Source organism: Phyllostomus discolor, chromosome 14 (genome assembly GCF_004126475.2).
Source record: "Phyllostomus discolor isolate MPI-MPIP mPhyDis1 chromosome 14, mPhyDis1.pri.v3, whole genome shotgun sequence".
NCBI classification, from domain to species: domain Eukaryota; kingdom Metazoa; phylum Chordata; class Mammalia; order Chiroptera; family Phyllostomidae; genus Phyllostomus; species Phyllostomus discolor.
In genome coordinates, this window is record NC_040916.2 from 10,648,900 (window position 1) to 10,672,236 (window position 23,337).

General features: G+C 36.4%; 1 protein-coding gene across 2 annotated transcripts in view; it reads right to left on the bottom strand.

The window, feature by feature from the left end:
• INTS7 (integrator complex subunit 7) overlaps positions 1 to 23,337 on the bottom strand; it is a 70,651-nt gene that overhangs the window by 36,032 nt on the left and 11,282 nt on the right. For both annotated transcript variants that reach the window (XR_004900729.1, XM_028530730.2), the window contains exons 3-8: positions 22,742 to 22,888; positions 20,118 to 20,255; positions 16,954 to 17,000; positions 14,380 to 14,579; positions 13,780 to 13,902; positions 981 to 1,098 (exon numbers count right to left, since the gene is read on the bottom strand). Coding sequence is in view for 1 of the 2 variants with exons in the window: in XM_028530730.2 (XP_028386531.1) it covers positions 981 to 1,098; positions 13,780 to 13,902; positions 14,380 to 14,579; positions 16,954 to 17,000; positions 20,118 to 20,255; positions 22,742 to 22,888 (773 nt within the window). In the remaining variant the exon portion in view is untranslated. The remainder of the gene's footprint in view (positions 1 to 980; positions 1,099 to 13,779; positions 13,903 to 14,379; positions 14,580 to 16,953; positions 17,001 to 20,117; positions 20,256 to 22,741; positions 22,889 to 23,337) is intronic.

Consider the following 23,337-nt stretch of genomic DNA (forward strand, 5'->3'; position numbering starts at 1 on the left):
GCACGGCATTAGTCCAGTGAAGATATTAATGCCAGTGTTACTGATATCTTGATGTCACAGCTTACAGTGCTGGCAAAGGTACAAGACATAGCCAACAACCACTGCTACAATGTACTGGAAACTGGAGGTTGCTGTGGTCACTGTTTTATCATCAGAAAAGGGATTCTCCCACATCACTCCTCTTTGTTCCTAGCTTCCAATTCAGTCTGTGGTATGGAAATGATTTAAGTAAAATCCGGCCACATGTGCACCTCAGGTGGCAGGGAGGCTTGGCAATAGAATATCAGGTCCTTTCGGCCTCCTCTCCGGACTTAGAAGTCAGGGAATTCTCTTTACCCAGTAAGTTCATAAGTTGTAAAACCATAAAAAGGACTAATGCACATTACAGTTCTTTAATTAATCCAAATCAAATTAACTGACTACAAAAAAATAAAGATTCCATAAAACTTGCATTAAAATAAAACAAAAAAATTTAGCTTTAAGTCCATTAAGTAAGTAAACTCTTCCCTGGGCATTAACGAAAGCATCGTGGAGTTAATTCATCTTGAATTAGGCAATCTGTAAAGCATTACTGATCTGGGGTAAGGTTTTATTTTAACCATTTTCCAGAGTGATGTGTACCTAAAAGGTAGCATGACATTTGCTTTTAAAATTCACCATCACTTGGCCTTTGAAATGTACTGAAATTTAAAGGGCACTTTAAGTTATAGGCATAGAAAGGCAAACCAGCTATTTTAAGCATCCTCAAAAATATTGTTGTACCCACATATAATTAGAAAAAGAACAAATATAGAAAAATAATATCCTTCAGTTAAGATCAAGGATTCAAGATTTTATTACCATAGGCATTAGTCAAGAAGTAATTTTCAAATAATTCATTAGCAGATAACATTCTAAAGCTGTAGAGGAAGCAACCTGAAAATCCACATGAATTAAGGGGTCAGCACATCACCCATGTACCATCCCCCTTCCCTCCTTACCCGAAGCTATGCTGAAATAGTGTTTGACAGCGATGGTCCCTGAGAGCGTGGAAAGGACAGAGAGCATCCCCAATTTTAAGCTGTCGTAAGGAGTCTGGAGGGCGCATTCACAGAGTGCCTGAAATGCAGAAAGAGAGGAACATAAAACCTAAAGCATCAATATACTTTTAAAGTGTCTACTCACTTTACATTTTCTAGCTTTTAAAAAATATATGTATTAATATCTTTTTTCCATGATAAAAAAACAGTCAAACTGCCACAGCCAAAGGGCCTAAAGAGACACGTTAGCTAAATATAACCCAGTATCCTAGATGGGGTCGCGGAGCCGAAACAGGACATTAGGCTAAAACTGAAGAAATGTGAATGAAGTATGAACCTTGGTTAACAGTAATAATGTATCAATATCAGTCAACTGTGATGATGTACCATATTAATGTAAAATATCACTAACAGGAGGAGCTGGGTACGGGGCATGTACAAATCCTCTGTACCGTCTTCTCCATTTTTCTGTAAAGCTGCACCTATTCTAAAAAATAAAGACTTTTTAAAAAGTCATCATGTGTACTATTTAGTCCTCACAAGTAGAACTTCCACCATATTTTGCTTACCTAATAGATATGAATTATACGTTCATATACGTAGATTTTATTTTTAAAAACATTTTATTTTTGAGAGAGAGGGGAAGGAAGAGAGGGGAAGAAACATGGATGTGTGAGAGGAACATCAATTGGCTGCCTCTCACCCCGCGTCCCCAACCCCCGCTGCCCCCAACCACAAACCTGGCCTGCAACCCAGGCAAGTGGCCTAACTGGGAATCAAACTGGTGACCTTCCAGTTTGTGGGTGGATGCCCAACCCACTGAGCTATACCAGTCAGGACCATATAAGTATATTTAAAAAAATAGTAGAGTGTGGTATTCCATCTAGTTTATATTGAGTGACCTACCTATCCTCTCCCATTTCAGGTCATTTATTCCTCACTAAAGTGGTCAGAAGTATTACCAAAACAAGATGCCAGGGGTTCTCTCAATGCAGTGAGCCCTAAATACATGCTCCTAATACAGGTCTGCCTCATTCTGTACATGTACTCTTACGACTCTGACAAGACGGCACATAATATAAATGGTCCAATAACTGCCCTGCTAAACTGAACTAAGTCCAGTTCTCCCACAAACATTCAGAAAATAAGCAAAGACTAAGGGAAACATTAAAAATAAAATTCCAGAAAGGTTAAATTAAACAACAAATTTTACCCAAATGAAAACACTGACAAAATTTGGAGGAAAGGAGAGGTCAGATAATCTGCTTTTAAAGATTATATAGAAAAAATCCAAAAAGATTCTGACAAAGTATAAAGAGGGGCCTAAAGAACATGCCCTACTACATATTAAAATGTAAAACAAGTCCCCAGAAATCACACAAGTCTTTTTCCTACTCACGAATGCAGCAATCAATGAAAGAGAACTGGCCCCAGAAACAGATTCGAACACACACTAGAATTCAATGTATGACGATGGCTTTTCGGATCAAAGGGACTATTCAATAAACAGCTCCAGGAGAACTGGCCAATCGTCTTGCTTGTTAAACAAAACTAGTCCTTTGTTTCTATTTTATAGCAAATTAAAAAAAAGAAAAACTATAAAAATCACAGATATTATACAAATGGCTTTTAAATATGTTAAACCTCACTCATAATTTGAAAAATTCAAGAGTTGCTTTTCACCAGTCACAATGGCCAAGATTAAAGTTTACTAATACACAGCACAGGATACCGTATGGGAAACAGGCATCGTCACACCCTGTTGACAGACAGGTAAGACGGTATAAACCTCATGGTGGGTAACTGGCATTAAATCTCAAAATTTTCAATGCATATGTCATTAAACCACCAAATTCTTTTTTTATATACCCCCACCCCACACCGGGCAATCACCACACTATTGTCCATGTCCGTGAGTTTTTTCTCTCTTTTCTTTTTTGTTCAATCCCTCCAACCCCCACCCCCAGCTGTCAACCTGTTCTCTATGAGTCTGTCTCTATTTTGCTTGTTAGTTCATTAGATTCCACATATTAGTGAAAGCATATGGTACTTGTCTTTCTCTGACTGGCTTATTTCACTCAGCATAATGTCCTACAGGTCCATCCATACAAAGTGTAATATTTCCATTTTTGTTTTTTTTATAGCCACAGAAGTACTATTTCTCTGTGTAAATGTCCCATAGTTGTCTCATCCACTCATCTACTGATGGACACTTGGGCTACTTAATAACACTGCAATGAACATAGGGATGCATATACTCTTTCAAATTACTGTTTCAGGTTTCTTTAGATAAATTCTCAGAAGTGGAATTGCTGAGTCATAAGGCAGTTTCATTTCCAATTTTTTGAGGAAACTCTATACTGCTTTCCACTGTGGCTGCACCAGTCTGCATTCCCACCAACAGTACAAAACAGTTCCCCTTTCTCCACATCCTCACCAACACTTGTTGTTTGTTGATTTATTAATGACAGACATTTTGACAGGTGTGAGGTGATATCTCACTGTGGTTTCAATCTGCATTTCTCTGATGATTAGTGACATTTTGCATCTTTTCATATGTTTATTGGCCATCTGTCCTATTTGGAGAAGTGTCTATTCAGGTCCTTTGCCCATTTTTTAACTGGACTGTTTGTTTTTTTGGTGTTGAGTTTTATAAGTTCTTCATAAATTTTGGGTATTAACCCCTTATCAGATGTATCATTGGCAAATATGTTCTCCCATTCACTGGGGTTTCTTTTCATTTTGTTGACAGTTTCCTTTGCTATGCAAAACCTTTTTGGTTTGATGTAGTCCCATTTGTTTATTTTTTCTTTTGTTTCCCTTGCAGGAGAAGATAAATCAGAGAAAATATTGCTACAAGAAATGTCCGAGATTTTACTGCCTATGTTTTCTTCTACGATTTTTATGGTTTTGAGTCTAACAGTTAAATCTTTAATCCGTTTGAGTTTATTCTTGTGTGTGATGTAAGAAGGTCCCAAATTCTTCTTTTAGAAATATATGTTCATGAAGGTGATTTTTTTTTTTTTACAAACTAGTCAATACAGCAATGTAAACAATAACAGTAAAAGTACTGGAAACTGGCTTAATGTCCTCGCAGTGGGGAACTGGGAATATACAGGGAGCACCACACAGCTGGCAAAATAATGCAGAACTACCTGCTTATATGAGAAGTTTCCCTAAGACAGGGGTGTCAAACTCATTTTTGCCAGGGGCCACATCAGCTTCAAGGGTGCTTTCAAAGAGCTGAAATAATGTTAGGACTGTATAAATGTAACTACTCCTTAACTGTTGAGGAGTTAAAATTACATTTGGCCCTTTGAAGGCAACGGCGAGGCTGATGTGGCCCCTAGTGAAAATGGGTTTGACACCCTTGACCTAAGATGTACTGTTCAGTGATAAAAGGTTCAGAACATGCACACTTTATATTTTCATTTGTACAGAAAATAAAAGAGAAAAAAACATGCTTGCAAAAGGATGAAAAATTCAGGAAGGACCTGGGAAGGGATGGAACACAGACTTATATTTCACTCATTGTATACCTCTGAACCCTGTGAATTCTTCATCATGTGCATATATACTTTTTCAGTGAAAAGAAAAACCTAGTTAATAACAATGATAGAAGCAGCAGTAAAATATTATCACGGAAGAAATGGAAATGAATCTGAAAGATAGAGTAGTTTCCTGGTAATGGAAGGAAACACAGTGTAGGTGAAGCAAATAAGAACTGTGACAATTAGGAATATGGAGTCTTCATTGGTGGCCTAAGAGGAGATATATCCAAAAGGGATGAAGAATAAGAGAGAATGCTGAATAGGGAAGATCAGGCTAGATTATAGAGGGCCTTGAAAGTTAGGCAGAGATTTAAACCCAACGAGAAAAGAAAACAGGAAGCCACTGGAGAGGAATAATGTCATCTGAAGTGCTAGGGGAGATTATTCTGGCAATGGTAAACAGAAAAAGTTATCAAAAAGAGTTGAGAGTTAAGGACCAACCTGTAGTTTATGGCAATAATTCAGGCAGGTGGTAATGGTGGCCTGAACTAGAGCCTGGAGGTTGGAATGGAAAACAGAGAAGGACTATGAGATACATTTGGAAAGAGATTATACAGGGTGGGCCAAAAACAGGTTCACAGTTGTTGGTATGGAAAATAATGCAATAATAAGCAATAACAAGAATAAACTCTATTTTGTGAACTCACACCTGTAAACCTACTTTTGCCCTACCCTGTATATGATGAAATGAACAAGACGGATTCCACGAGTTTTTTGACCAGAAAATGCTGATTCCATTTATAAAGATTAAATAATTATGGGGATAAGTGAATTTCAGAAGAAGGACAGAAAATAGGAAGACTAGGAAATCTAAGAAGAAATACCCACTCGGCATTTGGAATTGGAGATGTAGATTTTTTCACTGAAAGACTTGCATTTGAATTTTGGTTCTGCCACTTACCATCTCTGTGATCTGAGCCAATTACTGAAACCTTTGAGTCTCAACTTCTTTGTAAAATGGAGGTAAAGATTTATACAGAACTGTTTTCATATAAAACATCTCTGGGAAAGTATACAAGAAATCAGACATTGGTTGCCACTGGGCAAAGGAGATTAGTGGATAGTAGAACAGTTAATGGGAAATATTTTACTCTACATCCTTTTGTGGCTTTTGAATTTTGACATGTTAATGTACTGGCATTAAAAGAAATGAAGTAAAATGTAAACTATAAGTGGGGGTCACATCTGTTATCTGTAAGATTAAACAGCTTGAGAGTCAATGCACTCTGCAATCCCTACTAGCTGCTATGCTGGAGATCAATTCAGAAGCTCAGTAGAAGAACTAGACTGTAGAAGAAGGCACGCACTTCTGTTAAGGGAAGCTACCAGAATGGCAGAAAGGAAATGGAAGAAAGCACCTGGGGTCAAACTCGGAGGGAAAGGGGCAGTGAAGAACACAGAGAAGGTACAGTTTAGAGAATGGAAAGAAGAGTGAGGACAGTTAAGTGCCAAAGAAATCAAAAGAAGTACCCTAACGGGTATCAAATGTGTTAGAGAGGACAGGTGAGAACGACAGAAAAGGCTATGGATTTAGCATTAAGTGTCTTTTAAGTGCCTAAGCAAAGTGACAGGGAAACAGATTGAAAGCAAGTGTATTACAGAAAGCAGGGGACAAGGAAATAAAAGCACGCATAGCTGCTGTTTTTGAAGTTCAAAAAAAAGCATTTTTTCAAAAGTGACTGTGATTAGGTAATTGTTAGTTATTTATTTAAATACTTAGGCTATTTCCATTTAACCACTTCTTATTACCTAAATAGTCCTGCCTGCACTGTTAATTAGCTTGTACTTAGGAATGATACTCTCAACTAAAGAGCCCCCGAGGTTAAGGACTATGTCCTGTGTTCATATGTATTCAAAATTATGTCTTGTAGAGTGCTCTGTGTGTAACAGACATTTAACCTTTTGGTATAACCAAGAAGGAAGTGAGACATTTTATATATGACAATGATATTAGTAATCTTAAAGAAGCAAAAATTTTACCATCTGAAAAACTGAAAAGAAAATTTATGATAAAATTATTTATAATGTTATCTTCTAATTTCTGTCACCTACCACAGTATTGAGTTCCTAAAATGCTCTCAGTAAATATGTGCTCACTTAAAGGTTCATTAATTCAAATTAGCAAGTTTAACAGAGCACATCACAAAGTTCCCCAGAGACGGAACATCAATCATATTTCAATAACAAAATCTGGTTCAAGTTCCTGTTTCAAGGATATTACCTATTACAAAATTGTTCTTACCAGGACCATTCTTCCCACCAGCAAAAAGGAAAACCTAACTCTTCAAACAAAGCCCCCTCTCTCACGCAGCACTGTCTTCCTCACTGACTATTAAGCCTCAATTTCTGTATGCTGGTGTAACTCACTGCTCAAACGAAGTGTGCCCTGAATTACTGTTTTCTGGGTCAGTTCCTAAACAGGGGCTTCTCTACTCTAGAATGGAACTGACCACCAGGGATGTGTTCCAGAAAAGACTGGCAAAAAGTATATAATCTTTAAAGTAAAGAAAATGCTATGCTTAAAAGTACTCAGTGTCTGAGATAACACCTCTAAATCTTCTGTTTCCATCGTACTAACTACAAAGAAAAAGATTATTAAAAGAATTCTCAAGCTTAACTTGTCATCCCTCCTGATATTAGGTAAAGTACAAATCTAACCTGGCAGGAGAGATAATGCCAAAAATAAAATTATGTCTTTGAGAATGTCTAGAACTTGGTAACAGAAAAGTTACATAAATCAAATCTTTTCAGATAACACTATAAGAATAGTGTAAACTATAATACAGATTAACACCAACTAAAATGGATAATTATCTTAGCAAGGCATAAATAAAATCCAAAGAAAATATATGATAAATATTTGTGTTCCTAAAAATTAACTGGTTTTGATGACTTTAATAATAATACCCTATACTTGGGCCCTTCATTGTGTTGGATTTCTAAAATATTCAGAATGAAAGCATTTCCTTTAAACCTGTTCCACTTGATGTCACATAGAATTATATTACTTACCAACACACCAGTAAAAGTAACAATGAAATGGACACAATTTGCATTTGAAATACCAAAACTCCCAAAATCAATCAGCAGTGGTAAGACCCACTGCGAGGAAGGAAAGAAAGAAGGAAGAGAGTAAAGAGAGAGGAGGAAGCCTTAGAAGAAGAATAATTATTCTTGGTAATTGAGAGTAAAATTCAAATTTAAAATCAACAAATGATTACCTTGTAAAGTAAATCATTAGAAATTTTTGCCTTTGCTCTATGTCACTGCTTTAAAAAATACAACTAGGTTTTGAAAAAACAATTGTTTGATCACATCCAATTAGTGAAAATCAATACGCTCAGGTTTTAGGCACAGTCGGAAAAAATTCTTTGTGGGAAAGACAAACATTTAAAAGTATATATTTTAAACAAAAAGTAATCAATGTTTAATTAATAATCTATCAACCTTTGATAGGGCAAGAACCATGTAATTGGAAATGCTCTCAGAATATTATCCCTAGAAAAAGTTCTACATTCAGATGGATTTATGGCACTTTTGAAAGCTATACCTTCAAGAGGTAGAAGTTTCTATGTCATAGCTCTTAACCACTCCTGAATTCAGAAAGATCCCAATTCATTTTAAGACAGCATAATGCCAACCCTACAATTTGTCAAAGTATACAAAAAGGAAAACTACAGCATAATCCTACCTTTAATATTGTTTCTTAGAGCTATTCTTATACAAGCACTTTTTTGTATATGCCCGACACTCTACAAAGGGGTGGACTAAAGGAGGTTTTCGTATGGAAAACAGACACGCAGGTTATGATTATTACCATCGCTTTATTGACTCAAAAGAATGTTACAACGGCACGGGAGACCTGCTTTTGCCCACCCCATGCATTGCTTCACTCCACTATCTGGCACTCCTCTAGTACCCTAGTTTATTTGCATTTCTATTTCTGTTCAAATCTCTGGCTTTGCATCCTCTATTCTCACCCACACCTTATGTCATGTTTCCATATGTGGTCTTCCCCTTCTCCAGCTGCCTTCTATTTTCCCCAGCATCTTTTCCGAGAACCCTGCTTCCTCATGAGATGCCCAAAGTAGAAGAACAGCTTCAGTTTTGTCATCTTTGCCTCTAGCTGTGTTGCAGGCCTCATTGGCCTTAGGACCCATCTGCTTCTCTTCCTGGAGGTCCAGGGTATCTGTAGAAGTCTCCCTCTAACACCTTACAGGGTGCAGCAAAAGTAGGTTAACAGTTGTTTGTATGGAAAACACAATAATCAATCAATAATAATACAAGAATAAACTCTGTGTTTTGCATGCTCACAACTATAAACCTACTTTTGCCCCACCCTGTATTTCGAATAAACCCATTTTTTCCCTATTGGCTTTCTGATAATACTTCTGATAAACTGATGACTCTTACAACTTCTAGATCTTCTATAACTAAGGTAGATCTGTTCACTGAACTCCAGACTCATATGTCCGTGGCACCTCCACTTGGACGTGTGACACTCACTGTAAACTATGCGCTCAGAACTGAACTCCTTCCTAATCTCCTCCTAGAGAAATAAGCCCCCCAGCGTTTTACCCATAACCAAGGAAATTTGTTGAAGCCCAAAACCTCAGAGTCATCCTTTTTTCCTCCTCTATATATCTCCCAGTAAATCAGTCAGCTTTGCCTTTAAAATTGAGTCCAGCAGAAGTAAGGCTTGCTTGAGTGCGGCTAGTAGGGTACATCACTGTCGCACACGAATGGACAGCAATTTGAACATTTCACCTAAAGTGTCATACGGTGTGCTTCAGTGTGATATTATTATGTTACAGAATTACATGTTTATGATTTTGTAATTAAAAAGGCGTTATTTGTGCCGGACCCAGGATATTACCACTTCTCACTGATAACCCAAAACACCCATGGTTCAGGTGGCCATAGTATTTTCTAACTGGCTTATTTATAATCATCTCCTGAATGTTCTGCTTCTGTCCATGTGCCCCTTACAATGTGGTCTCAACACAGCTAGGCCAGAGTCTTTTATAACTCAAGGGAGATAACATCCTCTGCCCCCTGCCCTCCATTCCCTGGCAACCACCATTTCACTCTCTGCTCTGACAACCTTGGCCTTTTCAGCTTCCACAAGTACTATGATACGGTATTTGTTGTTGTCTGTCTGACTTGGGGAGGGGGTAACTGGAGGGACAGGACAGATAATGTTCAAGGGTACCAACTTGCAATGAGCAGGAAGTCAGTCTGTAGATCTAACGTGCAGCAATAGTGCACACAGATAAAAACATTCAAACTTGCTAAGAGACTAGAACTCAATGACTCAACCACTAAAAAGAAATAATTACATAATATGATGGAGGTGCTAATTATTGCTATAATAATAATATATTACAATGTATAAATGTATCAAATTAACATGTATACCTTAACTGACACAATGTTACATGTCAGACATAACTCAATTAATAAAAAAAGACAATGATCTCTGCTTCAGATTTTCCAATGGCAGTCCTTGCCACGCACAGTGAAAGCTAAAATCCTTACAAAGGACTCAAGGGCCCTATACGATCTGCTTGCTCTCCCATCCAACCTTCTATCCAATAGCATCTCCTACTCATCTCCCTCATTTTTTACAGACACACTGACCTCACATTCATGCTGCTCCCTCTGCTGGCATACTCTCCTTTCAGGAGCACAGGAAGTCAGTGCTTCCTCCTTTAGGTCCTTGCTCAACTGCCAACTTCTTAATAAGGGCTTTCCTGACCGCCCCATTTAAAACTCCATCTTCCACACTCACTAATCCTCTTCCCTGACTTTATTTTTCTCCACAGCATGTATCACTACATGACCTCTCTATGTAACAGAAGCAAATGCAAATCTCCTCTAGTGGAACGCACTTTCGCTCTGGGCCTTAAAGAATTCCCACTCATATTTTTCCAAGGAAAATGAGTAGTAAAAACAGCCAAGTATACAAGGAAAAAAGGTACAACACAGAACCAATAGTAATCAATAGCAGAGACAAGATCTGAAAAGATTTTAGATAGGCTGGAGACATAACTAATAAACCCAGAATACAGCCTAAAAAGGTAAGGACATAGAATATATAAAGATAAAGAACATGGGGGATTAATGGAGAAGGGCTGACACACATTTAACTGGAGATGCAGAGAGAAAAGCAAGAGAGACTGGCAATGTCTGAGGAATTATGCCTGACAATTTCCCAGAACTGCTGAAAGACACCAAACTTACAATTCAAGAAACTCAATCATCTACATAGTTTAAATAGAAGAAATTCACAACCACACATTTCACAGTGAATCTGAAGAAAACCAAATTACAGAGAAGATTTTACGAGCAAGAGGAAAAAATTTCCCCTAAAAGAATACTGCTACTTCTCAGCAGTAACAATGGAAACCACTAGGGAGGAGAGTGGTATCCTCAATGCTCTGGGAATTCTATCGCCAGTGAAAGTGCCTTTTAAGACTGAGGGTAACATGAAGACATTTTCAGACAAGCAAATATTCTGAGGAACGCAGACCCTCTCTAAGGACTGTCCAAGGGCAGAACGAAAAGTATCCCAGAGCCTGAGATGCAAGAAGAGCAAAGACAGTGGAAGGTCCTAAAAAACAATGAATGTACAAAACAATAGCAAATTGTTTGATAAGAAGAGATAGAATTAAGACACATGACAACAATATATAAAAGTTTAGAGGGATGTAAATGCAGTTAAAGTGTGTTCTAAGGTCTCTAACAGAATTAACTTTAGATTTTCATAAAAAATATGCATGTTGTAATTTTTATGGTAACAACTAAAAGAATTAAAAAGTCTGTAAACTTCCAAACTATTCAAAGAAAAATAAATGGTAAATATTAAAAACAATCCAGAAGGTAGCCAATAAAAAGAGGAGGAAAGAACAGTGAGACATAAAGAATATAAAAGATAGGATAAGACTTAAACCTTAATACATAATAAATCATAGTAAATGTAAGCGAACCAAACACTACATTTTAAAATGACCAAGAATTCCAGGCTGGATTAAAGATAATCCAGTTACATGCTCTTTATAAAACATGTCAGAAACATAATGATGCATAAAGGCTGGAAGTAAAAAGATGGCAAACAATATACCATGTAAATACACCCAGGAGAAAGCTAAAGTAGCTATGTTAATATCAGATAAAACCAAGTAAGGCAAAAAACACATTTAAGAGACCTAAATAAACGTAAAGATATAACATGTTCATGCATTAGAAGATTTAACATTGTAAAGACATAGATTTCGTACAAATTGATTTTTTCTGTTCAGTGCAACCCCGATCAAATTAACTTTTTAAAAAAGTGGAACCTGACCAGCTGCTGCTGAAATTTATATAGAATTGCCAAGGACCAATTAGCATATTTTCGGACTATAAGACGCACCCCCCCCCCCCCCCCCCCCCCCCCCCCCCCCCCCCATTTGGGAGGTGTAATGGCTGTTAATGTTGGAGTTCTATTTACATTTATATTGGTGAAATATTGTGTTATTTATGTTATTAAATATTTTACCACATTTTTTGCTTCAATTTTTTTCCCTATTTTCCTCCTCTAAAACCTAGGTGCATCTTATGGTCTGAAAAATACGGGTAAGTACAAACATCTGTAATATATTCATGCAAATCAAGAGAAGAGGCAAGAAATGTGAACAGCCATGTCACAAAAGGAGAAAATTCAAATGGTCAGTAAACACTGAAAAAGATGTCCAAATTCTTTAGTAATCAAGGAATTAGAAATTAAAACTACAGCTTCTAAATTGGTAAAAATGTAAAAGTCTGATCATTCTACATGTTGGCAATTAAAAGGAAAATCCTGCAACCACATAGATGACTCTCACAAGCAAAAGAAACAAAAACTCAGCAATATTTCAAGAAAGCATACATAGATGGTGAAGTTATAAAGAGCAAAGATATGATTATCACAAAAGTCAGAATAGTGTTTTCTTTTGGGTAGGTGTTAACGTTCTGATCAAGGAGGGCTGGGGGAGGGAGGGAGGGTTCTGATCTTGCAGTTGTTCTGTTTCCAGCTGGAAGGTGGCTACATGGGCTTTCAGGTACAATTACTGAACTATTAAATATACATTTAACATACTTTCCTGAATGCGTGTTCTGTCTCACAATAAGGAAAACAATGAGAAGGAACAACACCGTGACCCTCCTTGGTTTGGTTCAATTTGCAAGTTCCCCAGGGTGACAGAAGTGACTGGGCACATTCTCTTCTTGGAAAGACAGTATTGTTTAGTAGGAAAAGCACCAGATGAGAGAAGTGCTCTTAATTCAATTCTTAATTAAGTCCTCTTAAGAAACTCTCTTAAGCATACTAAGTCTCTCAGAACTCTAATTTGCTCATTTACTAAATGCAAAAACTAACAACTGCCCTTATTTCTTGGAATACTTGTGGCTATCAATCTATAATATATTGAAATATATTTAGAAAATTGCAATCAAAGAAACAAACACAGCAGCTTAGTTTTAATCTAGAATTCAAAGGTTTTTGCTATACCGTAGCTGTAATGATACCAAGAGATAATAACAACCATGAAAATGAAGGGCAAATTCTAACAATCTTCCACTTCACTTTAAACTTAATTTTTAAGAAAATGGTGCATCTGTTATCAGTAATGTGGAAACAGAGTTTACATGTTGAGAAAAAAATACAAAATAATAATTCGACCTAAGAAATGCTATAAAAAGATACCATATTAAAAGTCTGGAGAATGAGATCTGCCCTTGTATTATTTATGGCAGAAAACTTAGGAAAGTCTTTTGCTCTCTGTGAAGAGGAGAAACATACTTTGCCAAGTTACCCATCTTGCATTTTCTCCCTAATAAATCCTGGTAGCATCAAAATTATTCTCCCTACATTGACTGAAGGAGACAGGAATAAAATAAACAATTTAACTGGCCTTCTCAATTAGCCTTATAGTGATGCTTATGTGAAAATTAACAAGAAATTGAGAGGCAGGCCTAATTCACTAAAACAAACTTTAAATGATAGAAGTTTCATGCATTTATTTTGCCACGTATAACTTCTGCTATAAATTCAACAATGTTGTAAGAATTTTTCATATTCAAACACTCAGAATATGACAAAGACGACATAAAAATTTAAAGCAAAGCAACTTATTACAATGTTATATTATTGTTCTATAAAAATCATTAATGTTCAAAGTTCTACATACCTGGATGTTTTCCCTACTCCAAGTATGTGGTGTTTTATTTGCAAGTAATTTCAGATCTTGAATAGCAAGCCTCTTTACAGCTTTCCTGGGGTCATTCTTCAAATACTGCAAGAGAAGCTGAATCTACAAGGGAAATAAGCCACACAGTTAATACTGTCACTGAAATTACCATTACGGAAGCAATGTTGCTTAGTGAAACTTTTACACTTGAGACAGGACTCATTTCAAAGTGCAGCCCTGTCATTTATCAGGGCTGCCATGTATAGGCCTCGCTCTCTTTGTGTATAAAATGATATCGTCATTCAACTCGTGAGGTTCCAGCACAGGGCCTGGCCTTCAAGACTCAACCCTTTCTTTCTTTACGCTCCATGCGCTGCCATGTACCCATCTCTACCTCGTTTCCTCAAGGAGTCCCAAAAATCAGTGTTGTGAATACAGAGAAGGAAAAAACAAGCACAAGGAAATTAAACAGATTTTTATTAGGGAAAGGGTATCTTAATATTATCAACATGTCTGAGTTAATGAGTTATGTATCTTTTGTCATATACTTAATATGCAAGATTAGTGAAGAAAAGGCAGTTTAAAAAACACTAAAACTACCTGCTTAGGTGTATCCACCAAAGATGAAGCTGCGAGCAGGGTAAAGGTATGCAAAGAAACAATGACCATTTTGGTGGAAGGATAGGACGTGACTAGCTGTTGTAAAAGTTGACGGGCGCTGGAAGCCAGGATCGCATCGTGGTGCATGTGCTGTAGGATTGGGATCAACTTCAGCTTCAGGTCTACAGGTGTGGCTAAGCCTGGGTACAAAAAGGGTTCTCAAGATTTGTGATCATCCTCCTTGATAACAATTCACATGTAAAAGTTCTGACTCAATTAACACAATAACCATTTAAAAACAAATAATACATTTCTTCTCATAGCGTGCTAAAAAAGTATAAACATATTTATATATGAGACCGGTCTAGAAAAAGTACAGCCATTGTTAAAAAATAACGAGAATGGTTTGTGCAACATCATTGTAACCTGGCAGCAAAAGAGTGGACTAGAATGTGCATGCATGAACAATGATGACTTCACTGGACTAGTCAGTTGGGGCAGTAGACAAGGTTGAGTGAGCATAGGTACTGTGTGGCTGTCACATTCAAAATGACTGAGTAAAATAAGGAATCTGCATCAAATTCTGCATTAAGCTTGAACATTCCTCTGCAGAAACTATTCGGATGATTCAGAAGCCTGCAGCTTTAGGCAACTGGTAACTGGCTTCATCAAAACATTTTGTCCTCTCAGGCATCATGTCTCACGCAGAGTTTTTTGGCAGAACATCTAATCACCCAGGGGACTCAGCCCTCCTACAGCCCAGATTTGATGCCTTGCAACTTCTGGCTTTTCCCAAAACTAAAATCACCTTTGAAAGAGAAGAGATTTCTGACCATCGATGAGATTCAGGAAAATACAACAGGGAGTTAATGGTGATTGGGAGAAGTGTGTGAGGTCCCAAGGTGACTACTTTGAAAGGGACTGAGGCGCCATTATTGTAAGTACAATGTTTCTTGTGTCTTTTTCAATAAATGTCTCCATTTTTCATAGTACATGGCTGGACACCTTCTGGTCAGACCTCGAGACCTGTGAATTTTTGTGTAGCAATGCTGTTCCTACTGCATACACAACTGGAACTCCATGAGAATTAATGCCAATGCATCTTTTCCTATCAAAATCAGTGCTAAACAAACAAACAAAAATGAAACCCTTTTCTTCTACAGCAGGGCTTTGCAGTGATAAAGATGAAAAATTGTCATTCATAATCTACTACATATATGGCAAAAGCTAATTTACACTCTGCAAATCACTGGTTTTCCCATTGCAAAATAACTCTTAGTGTGAACATATAGATAACATTTCAACTTTGGCTTACATCAACAAACGCCCTTGCTATTTGGCCTCTGTTTGGGTTTGGCCAAAGCACAGAGCCCCAGGAGATGGGAGGGAGAAGAATGAGGTCAGAGTATTTATTCCCTGGTTCCCTCTATGTAGGGTCACATCATATTCATGGGCAGTCAGTCTTTCACAGTGACCCTCTTGACACGACTCCAGGTTTCTGCTAACCACTCCCTCCCCGGCATCCTAAAGAGGTGCAGAACCACATTATCACCTATAGTTTACCCTGCCCATATGTTTGTAAATGGTTCCTTCATTAATAATGTGTCACTAATATGTGTCACTCCTTGGATTATCTTAATTCGAGTATGCCACCTGTTTCTTTGCTGAGATCATGTCTGAAAGAGCAGGATTTAATAAAAACCTGCTCCATGATGCGTGATGCTTCCTTCTAGAGACAGCCCTTTCTGTAGGAAAGCCGTTTTTGGATGGTAGGAAAAAGACACAGGGTTAAAGGGGAACAGGGTAAAACTTAACCACTGTATCTTCAATCTAGTCATTTTATTTCCTTTTCTGTAAAATATGCATAATAGCATTACCTATACAAGTCTGACAAGTTGCACAATTCAAAAGGATGTCGTTTACAAAAATACAAAAGGACGTGGTATTCTCTAGAACTGTGCAACGCAGTAGCTTCTGAGCTCCCTTTTAAATGGGGCTAACACACATGAAGCTAAGCATGGAAGATGACATTAGAAAGCTTGACATTTGTAGACTATGGTAAGCAATTTGAATTTTAGTTGCAACTGAAGACTCTGAAGTGACAAGAGGGCCCCAGAGCTTCTAATAGCACTGCCCTCCCCATCAGAATGTTCTTCCCCTAAAAATCTGCATTTCTCACTCAAGTATCACTTTATCAGAGGCCTTTTTTCATTAACATATATAAAATAGAAAAGTTCCTCCTTCTATCCTACCATCTACTCTAGGGATTCACTATCCTTCTTACTCGTTTTTTCTCTGCTGCACCTGGTCTGTCATGTTTCTGTCTATTGCCCCTCCCCCTCCTTCCACCACCAGAGTGTGAGTTACTTGAGGGCAGGAACTTGGTTTTGTTCACTGCTGTATCCTAAGCACCTAGAACAGCTCTGGTGTTGAGAAGATGCTTAATAAATATTATCTGAATAAATAAATGAGTGAATAGTGACTAGCACATAGTAAGTACTTAATGTTAGCAGCTATTAATAATAATATAAATCTTATTAAGTCACTTCATAATACTAAATAAAGCATACATACCTTGAATCATTTCACTAATTTTGTTACAGATTCCTACAGCAAAATCCCTTTGGAAAGAGAGAACAGCAAAAACTTTAAAACCAAATAGTTAAATTAAGGTTTCCTAAGGACTTAAAAGAAACACAACACAATTAACACTGGGAAAATGCCAGTACATACTCCAAAGTGTAACTAATATTCCAAAGGTAGGGTGCTGGGGGTGAGCTAAGAAATGCAACTGAAACCAAAACTCCAAGCAGCGTATGGGTTTATGCCGATGCTGTTCTCACTTGGTATTCAAGGAAAGATGCTCTGAATTATGGTGCTGTTGTAATTTGTGTCACTGAGTCATACCACCTGAAATATTCAAGGTTACTGTCTCAATCTATTATGTTTTAGAATATACTTTTAATTAAGAAAAGCTTTTAACACACTAGCTGATTACATAAGCAATAAAATACAGTGGGAAACATAGACAGAATCTTACTATAAAAGCCGAACAATTTTAAGTTAGCCATGTATTTGTAACATTATATATGTGTATTTTCCAAGGTGTTGCTTTTGATTCAGTGGCAATAGGAATATCACAGAATATTGCAAAAGTATTAATAACATTAATATATGGGATAAAATATAATATGTAAAGAAATACGATAAGAGATAATAGGACCAAACCTGGCTTATTTATCCATAATAAATGATACGTAAGACATAAACTACTGCCCTCACTGATGTGGCTAAGTTGGGTGGGCATTAACCTGCAAAGCAAAAGGTCGCTGTTTCAATTCCTGCTCAGGGCACATGCCTGGGTTGTGGGTTCAGTCCCAGGTCAGGGTACATATAAGAGGCAAAAGACTGAGTATCTCTCTCACCTTGATGTTTCTCTCCCTCTCTTTCTCCTTCCCTTCTCTCTAAAAATGTATACATAAAATCTTTAAAAAAATACTAAAAAAAAAGACATAAGCTGCTTCCCCTCTACAGTTCAATGGATGTCTAAATAAAATATTTCCTGCTATTAAGATATGATTTGTCATTTTCAAATTAATTCTCTCACATGTGAACAGTGGAGTTTTCCAGAGGCTATGTGATACATAAAGACAGCCATCTATTGAGAACTAATGGAATGCATGACTGTGTATTCTTTTGTTTGCTAGAATTTTCTATGGTGGCTTAGTGTATAAATGTGTTTCCTAAGACTAACTCAGTTTGTTCTCTATTTTTCTATTGTGCTCTTACTCTCTCTGACTACATCCATTATGATCTCAGTGACCTTATTATCATTCAATGCATCATAATTCTGAAATCCTGAAGTTTTCTTTATGCTTATACAGAAATAGATCAGTAAGTAAAGTTTGTTGTGCTTTGCAGTAAAATTTTGAACGGTTTTTCTAAAATTTTACTTAAATTGCTTTTGTTTTAGAATTTAAAATATTGTATTCTAAAATAAAGCTCATGTAAATTATTTTTCTTATACTTTAAGAGTGAGTTGTTGGCTTGAAAGAGGTTAAGACTCATTTTTCTCAACCCAGTTCACCACAGTCGCCGCTAGAGGGCACCTCTCCTATTGACAGTGCTCCTCAGGCCCCTTCTGAAGGGACTTGGGCTTGCATTTCAGCTCCGGTTTTGTGACTCAGGGAACTAGTTCTTTAAAAATATAAAATCTTAACCTTTTTTAGAACAAGTTAGATGTGGTTATGGCAGTAGACAGGGAAAGAACAGAATTAAATTCTCAAGGCCTGATTTGGCCAGTTATTCTCATTTGCTGAAGATCCCAAAACTGGTAAATTGAGATACTAAAAACCCACTGGTATTAGTTGAGATATCTGATCTCAGGCCGGGTCATCCATCTTCTCTGGGAAAGAGGTTTTTGTTAATTTCACATTCTAATACCCTTCAGGCTTTAGATGAGCCCTTCAGGCTTTCCACTGTACTAATTTTGGTATTTTTTAATATTACAAATTACAAGCATATACTGAAGACCGGTATATCAAAAACTGCTTCTACATAAATGTTAATTTGAATGTTCATTGGTCATTAATTCTTTAAGTGAAGAATCTTGCTGTTTCTATGTTACTTACTCTTAATCATTTCCCAAGACAGATAAAAAATTCCACTGCTGATAAAATTAGGTTCTGATAACAGAAGAGAAAAATGGAACCAAATATGATTCTAGTAAATTTAATCACTAAATTTTAAACTTATCATTTAGTAATTACATTCAGAAAACTACTTTTGGAGTCACTGTACATATTTAATCTGACAGTGCTAATCAGATGATAATTACTCACTAGATAATAATACCTCCTTATCAATAGAAGTAATTTTTAAAAGTTCTCTTAAATAGAAACTGTATTTAACTCAGATATTTCACCTCCTCAATTACTGCCACACCTACTGATTTTGAATAGTAAGTTAAAAAATGATATGCTTTCTATTCTCTACTCTCCTTTTCCAATGAGTAATCCTAGACTTCTAAGTTTTGATGAAAGCAGTCAAAGAGAAGAATATGCACATAATTAAAAGGTGAAGCAAGAAAATTGATTATTTCAATTACTCAAATTTAGCAGAGGGTCTTAATAGAAATGCTGTTTTTTATTCTAAAAATAAGTTTAATATTTACTTGATTATAAAACCAAAACTTGCTCATGTCATGATATGGAGAAATTTATAAAAAATAAAATTAGATACAATCTTACCACCCAGAGACAATGTTTTAATATATATGGTTCTGTAAGAACATGACTTCCCAAACAGGTTAAAATTGGTTTCAACTCATGTTTCTACTGTCTTTGTCAAATTGTATACAGCTCTACTGCCAAACAACTTAACCTGAGAAGACAGTAAGAAAGCAGCAGTTCTGTATTAGGGCTATGTATGTCTGGGGAGGAACGCTCTTCAGCAAACAAAGCTTCTGCTATCCAGTAACTCCTTCCCCCGCTACTCTAATCTACACTGATTCTGTCCCTCTGGAAACTTATTTCATTTATACTAAATGCCAACTTTTCCACTTAACTATTCTGTTCTGTGTATTTAAGTTTTGCTTCCCCAACATGATGTAAACCCTCTTGGAAAACACACCTTGCCATTTATATTTTTCTGTATTGCTTAGTATTTATACATATTGCTTAGTTTTTCTCTCAAAACCTCTTCTTGAAAAGCCAAATGGTTGAAAGGCCTAAGCTTACTTTGACTGTGCAGAGAAGTTTGCAGCAGCAAAAACAGCAGCTTCGACTTCTACATTATCATGTGAATCCAGACTCTGACGAATACTATGATGAGCATTTTTCCTCTCAGGAATTATTGACGCCAGACTCCCCAACATCCTACAGAAACAGAGAAAGCAGGAAGCATGAAAATACAATAAACTCAAGGTCAGGAAAGGAAGAAGCAAGGCAAAGCTAAATTACTAAAACTAAGGTTTGTAGGTAATTCCATATCTCAGGTTAATAAAGCATCAACTTTAGGAATCAAGCAGTGACTAAACTTCTAACCACTATTCCACACTTCAATATGTCAGAAAAATTAACATAGATTATCTAATACAAGCAAAGTTTTAAAAAATCATCTTGAAGTACATCCTAGGTATCAAATACAACCCAGAAAATAAACTTTTAAATTATTACAGCATTAAAATATCAAATTTCCAGTGCTGCATAAAGAAGTCCGATTTAACAAAGCATTAACAATCTAACTTTCTGGTTTTAAGAACATCCACAAAGTAAAAAAAGTAAGACTTCCCAACACCAGTAAATACTGGTTCCATGATTTTCAAACCCATCCTCAAATCAAAAAAAAAAAAACAAAACTCATGCAGAGGATGCTCCCTGGCACTCATATCAGAATCTACAAGGTTGAGGGAGGAAGAATTTGAAAAATACACAGTCCATTTTATAATAAAATCATAAATTCAGAAAAGAAAAAATCTATTATTTGTAACATAACTATAGAAAAGGAAAGCTTGAAAAATCTTCTCAGCAGAAAGGCAGGAATTTTAGAAGGCTATAAAAATATTTCAATAAACAGAACAGAGTTCCTACAATGACAACCTTCTTCAAAGTCAACGTCCTGAGTTACCTTCCAACATGACATATCATCTCCTAATTTTTGTATGGAGATATAACTGGACACAAACAGCAGAGTTCTTATAAACAAGATATTAAAATGGACTATATAATTTAATTTCAATTAGAAAGGAGAGTTCTGAAATTACTTAAATTATTTCACAAAATATACAACTTAGATGGATTATTTTTCAAAATATGTAAATAACAAATGGCTATTAAGCTAGTATTTTACACAAGAAAAGATTAGACCAGGCTAATATTGACATATCTTGATGAACAAACTGTCACTATAACAATAATAAATATAATAATATACTATATAATATAAAATAAGTAATATAAAAAGGCAAAAACAAAAGCATAATCCCATATGACACTACTTTCTGAAATATTTCTGGTAATATTAGAAATAATCTGTAGCACTACATTTCTAACGCAATGAGTATTTCCTATCTTCTTCTTCCATTTGTTGTTTTAATCTGTAAGTCTAAAGTAATGGGTGAAAAAGAAAACATCTTTAAAATATGAATCACAAAAGTACTTAATTCTGAAGAAGAGGAAAGAACCCGTTCCTGATGTGCGAATACGGACACCCTGGGAAGAAGTGACACCCCGGACTCCGTGGTCAGGAGGAGTGCTGCCGGGAAAGGGCAAGTCCGAAGCGAGCCCCACAACAGTAAAAGCGGTGGGAAAAATGTCCTCGGGGGAGGGTAAAAAAACACGCTCACCAATACACAATATGGCTACTTATGAATCTCATGTTTATGTGGATTTTACTTGAGGGAGCATATATGTATTAATACATTTCTCTAGTTTGTTTTATCTAATTATAATAATAAATATACATTAATTGAAAAAGCTTATAGAGTACCAAAAAGCATTTAAAAGTATAAATTCATAAACATAAAAAAAGAAATGAGCCTTATATATACTTTAGGGATATAAATTTCTAAATAAATAAATAAATAAATAAATAAATAAATAAATAAATAAAACATGATTCCAGACAGCACAGCTAAAAAGAGAACATGGTTCAATCTGAATATAAAGCTTACATTTTTTTAAAAGATTTTATTTATTTATTTTTAGAGAAGGAAGGGAGGGAGAAAGAGAGAGAAAGAGAAACATCAATGTGTGGTTGCTGGGGGCCATGGCCTGCAACCCAGGCATGTGCCCTGACTGGGAATCAAACCTGTGATGCTTTTATTTGCAGCCCGCGCTCAATCCACTGAGCTATGCCAGCCAGGGCAGCTTACAAGTTTTAAAAAAATTCTAACAAAATTTAAAAATTTTAAATACCAAGAAAGAAAAGGCTCACAAAACTACAGTGGTTATATCTGGCATTCTCCAAGGAGTTCAAATATAAATTACCGTATACAAAAATGAGTGGGTAACCAAGGATGAATACAGGAAACTGACACAAAACAGTACGAACGAGATCAGGAAGGTCAAAATAAGCTAAAGCCAAGCTACATTTAGATCCTAGCTCTTGGATCAGAACATCTACCTACAGAATGTTCCAAAACCAAGTTAGGCAACAATGTACAACTAAAACAATATCATAGGTGATAACTAAGAACCATTTACAGGTTAGGACAGTTATAATATTTTACATTGAGTCCTAGTTGAAAAATCAAAAATAAATTCTGAATACTCAAAATGAAAAAGTAAATATATTGCCTTTTTTGGTTATATAATTATAACTCAAACATCTTGTGGTGAATCATAATAGCAACGCAATCTACCGGAGTGTGATGGCTCTCGCTACAGGATCATTACTATGAATCACAGAAAAAATCCTCTTCACGAATTCATCCACATTTAGAATCTTCTCCAAATGCTTCTCACTCTGTTGAGTAACTTTAAGAACACAGAGCCTCAGGAAATTGTTTCTACAAAAAACCAGAGTTAAAATAAATTAGACCATTTTAGGAAAGTAATATTTAATTAAGAATCCAAATGACACTATTAATATTCAATTGTAGCAACTGGCAGGTGTTTTCGATCTCACTGGTCTCGTCACTAAGAGCTACAGTCCACAGTGTTGCAGGGGGGTACTAAGCACAAGCAGTCAGGATGACTGCAGTCCTGCTGCAGGACACCAAAGTGGCAGCAACACAAGCAGCCCTGGGGCAGAACTGAACCTCGCCACATTCTAACCAAGGCCGGGAGGTCAGACAGTCTTCCTCCTCTCTCGAGCTAATTCTACAACATCTTTTCTCCTTCAGGTCTGACTTGGTGTGTGTGTGACCACATGAGTGGTTGGAGAATGGTAGAAAGAAATGGGCTGGGACTGGTGGGGAAAAAAAAGAAGAGAAATGGGTATTTCATTCAGTGCTTA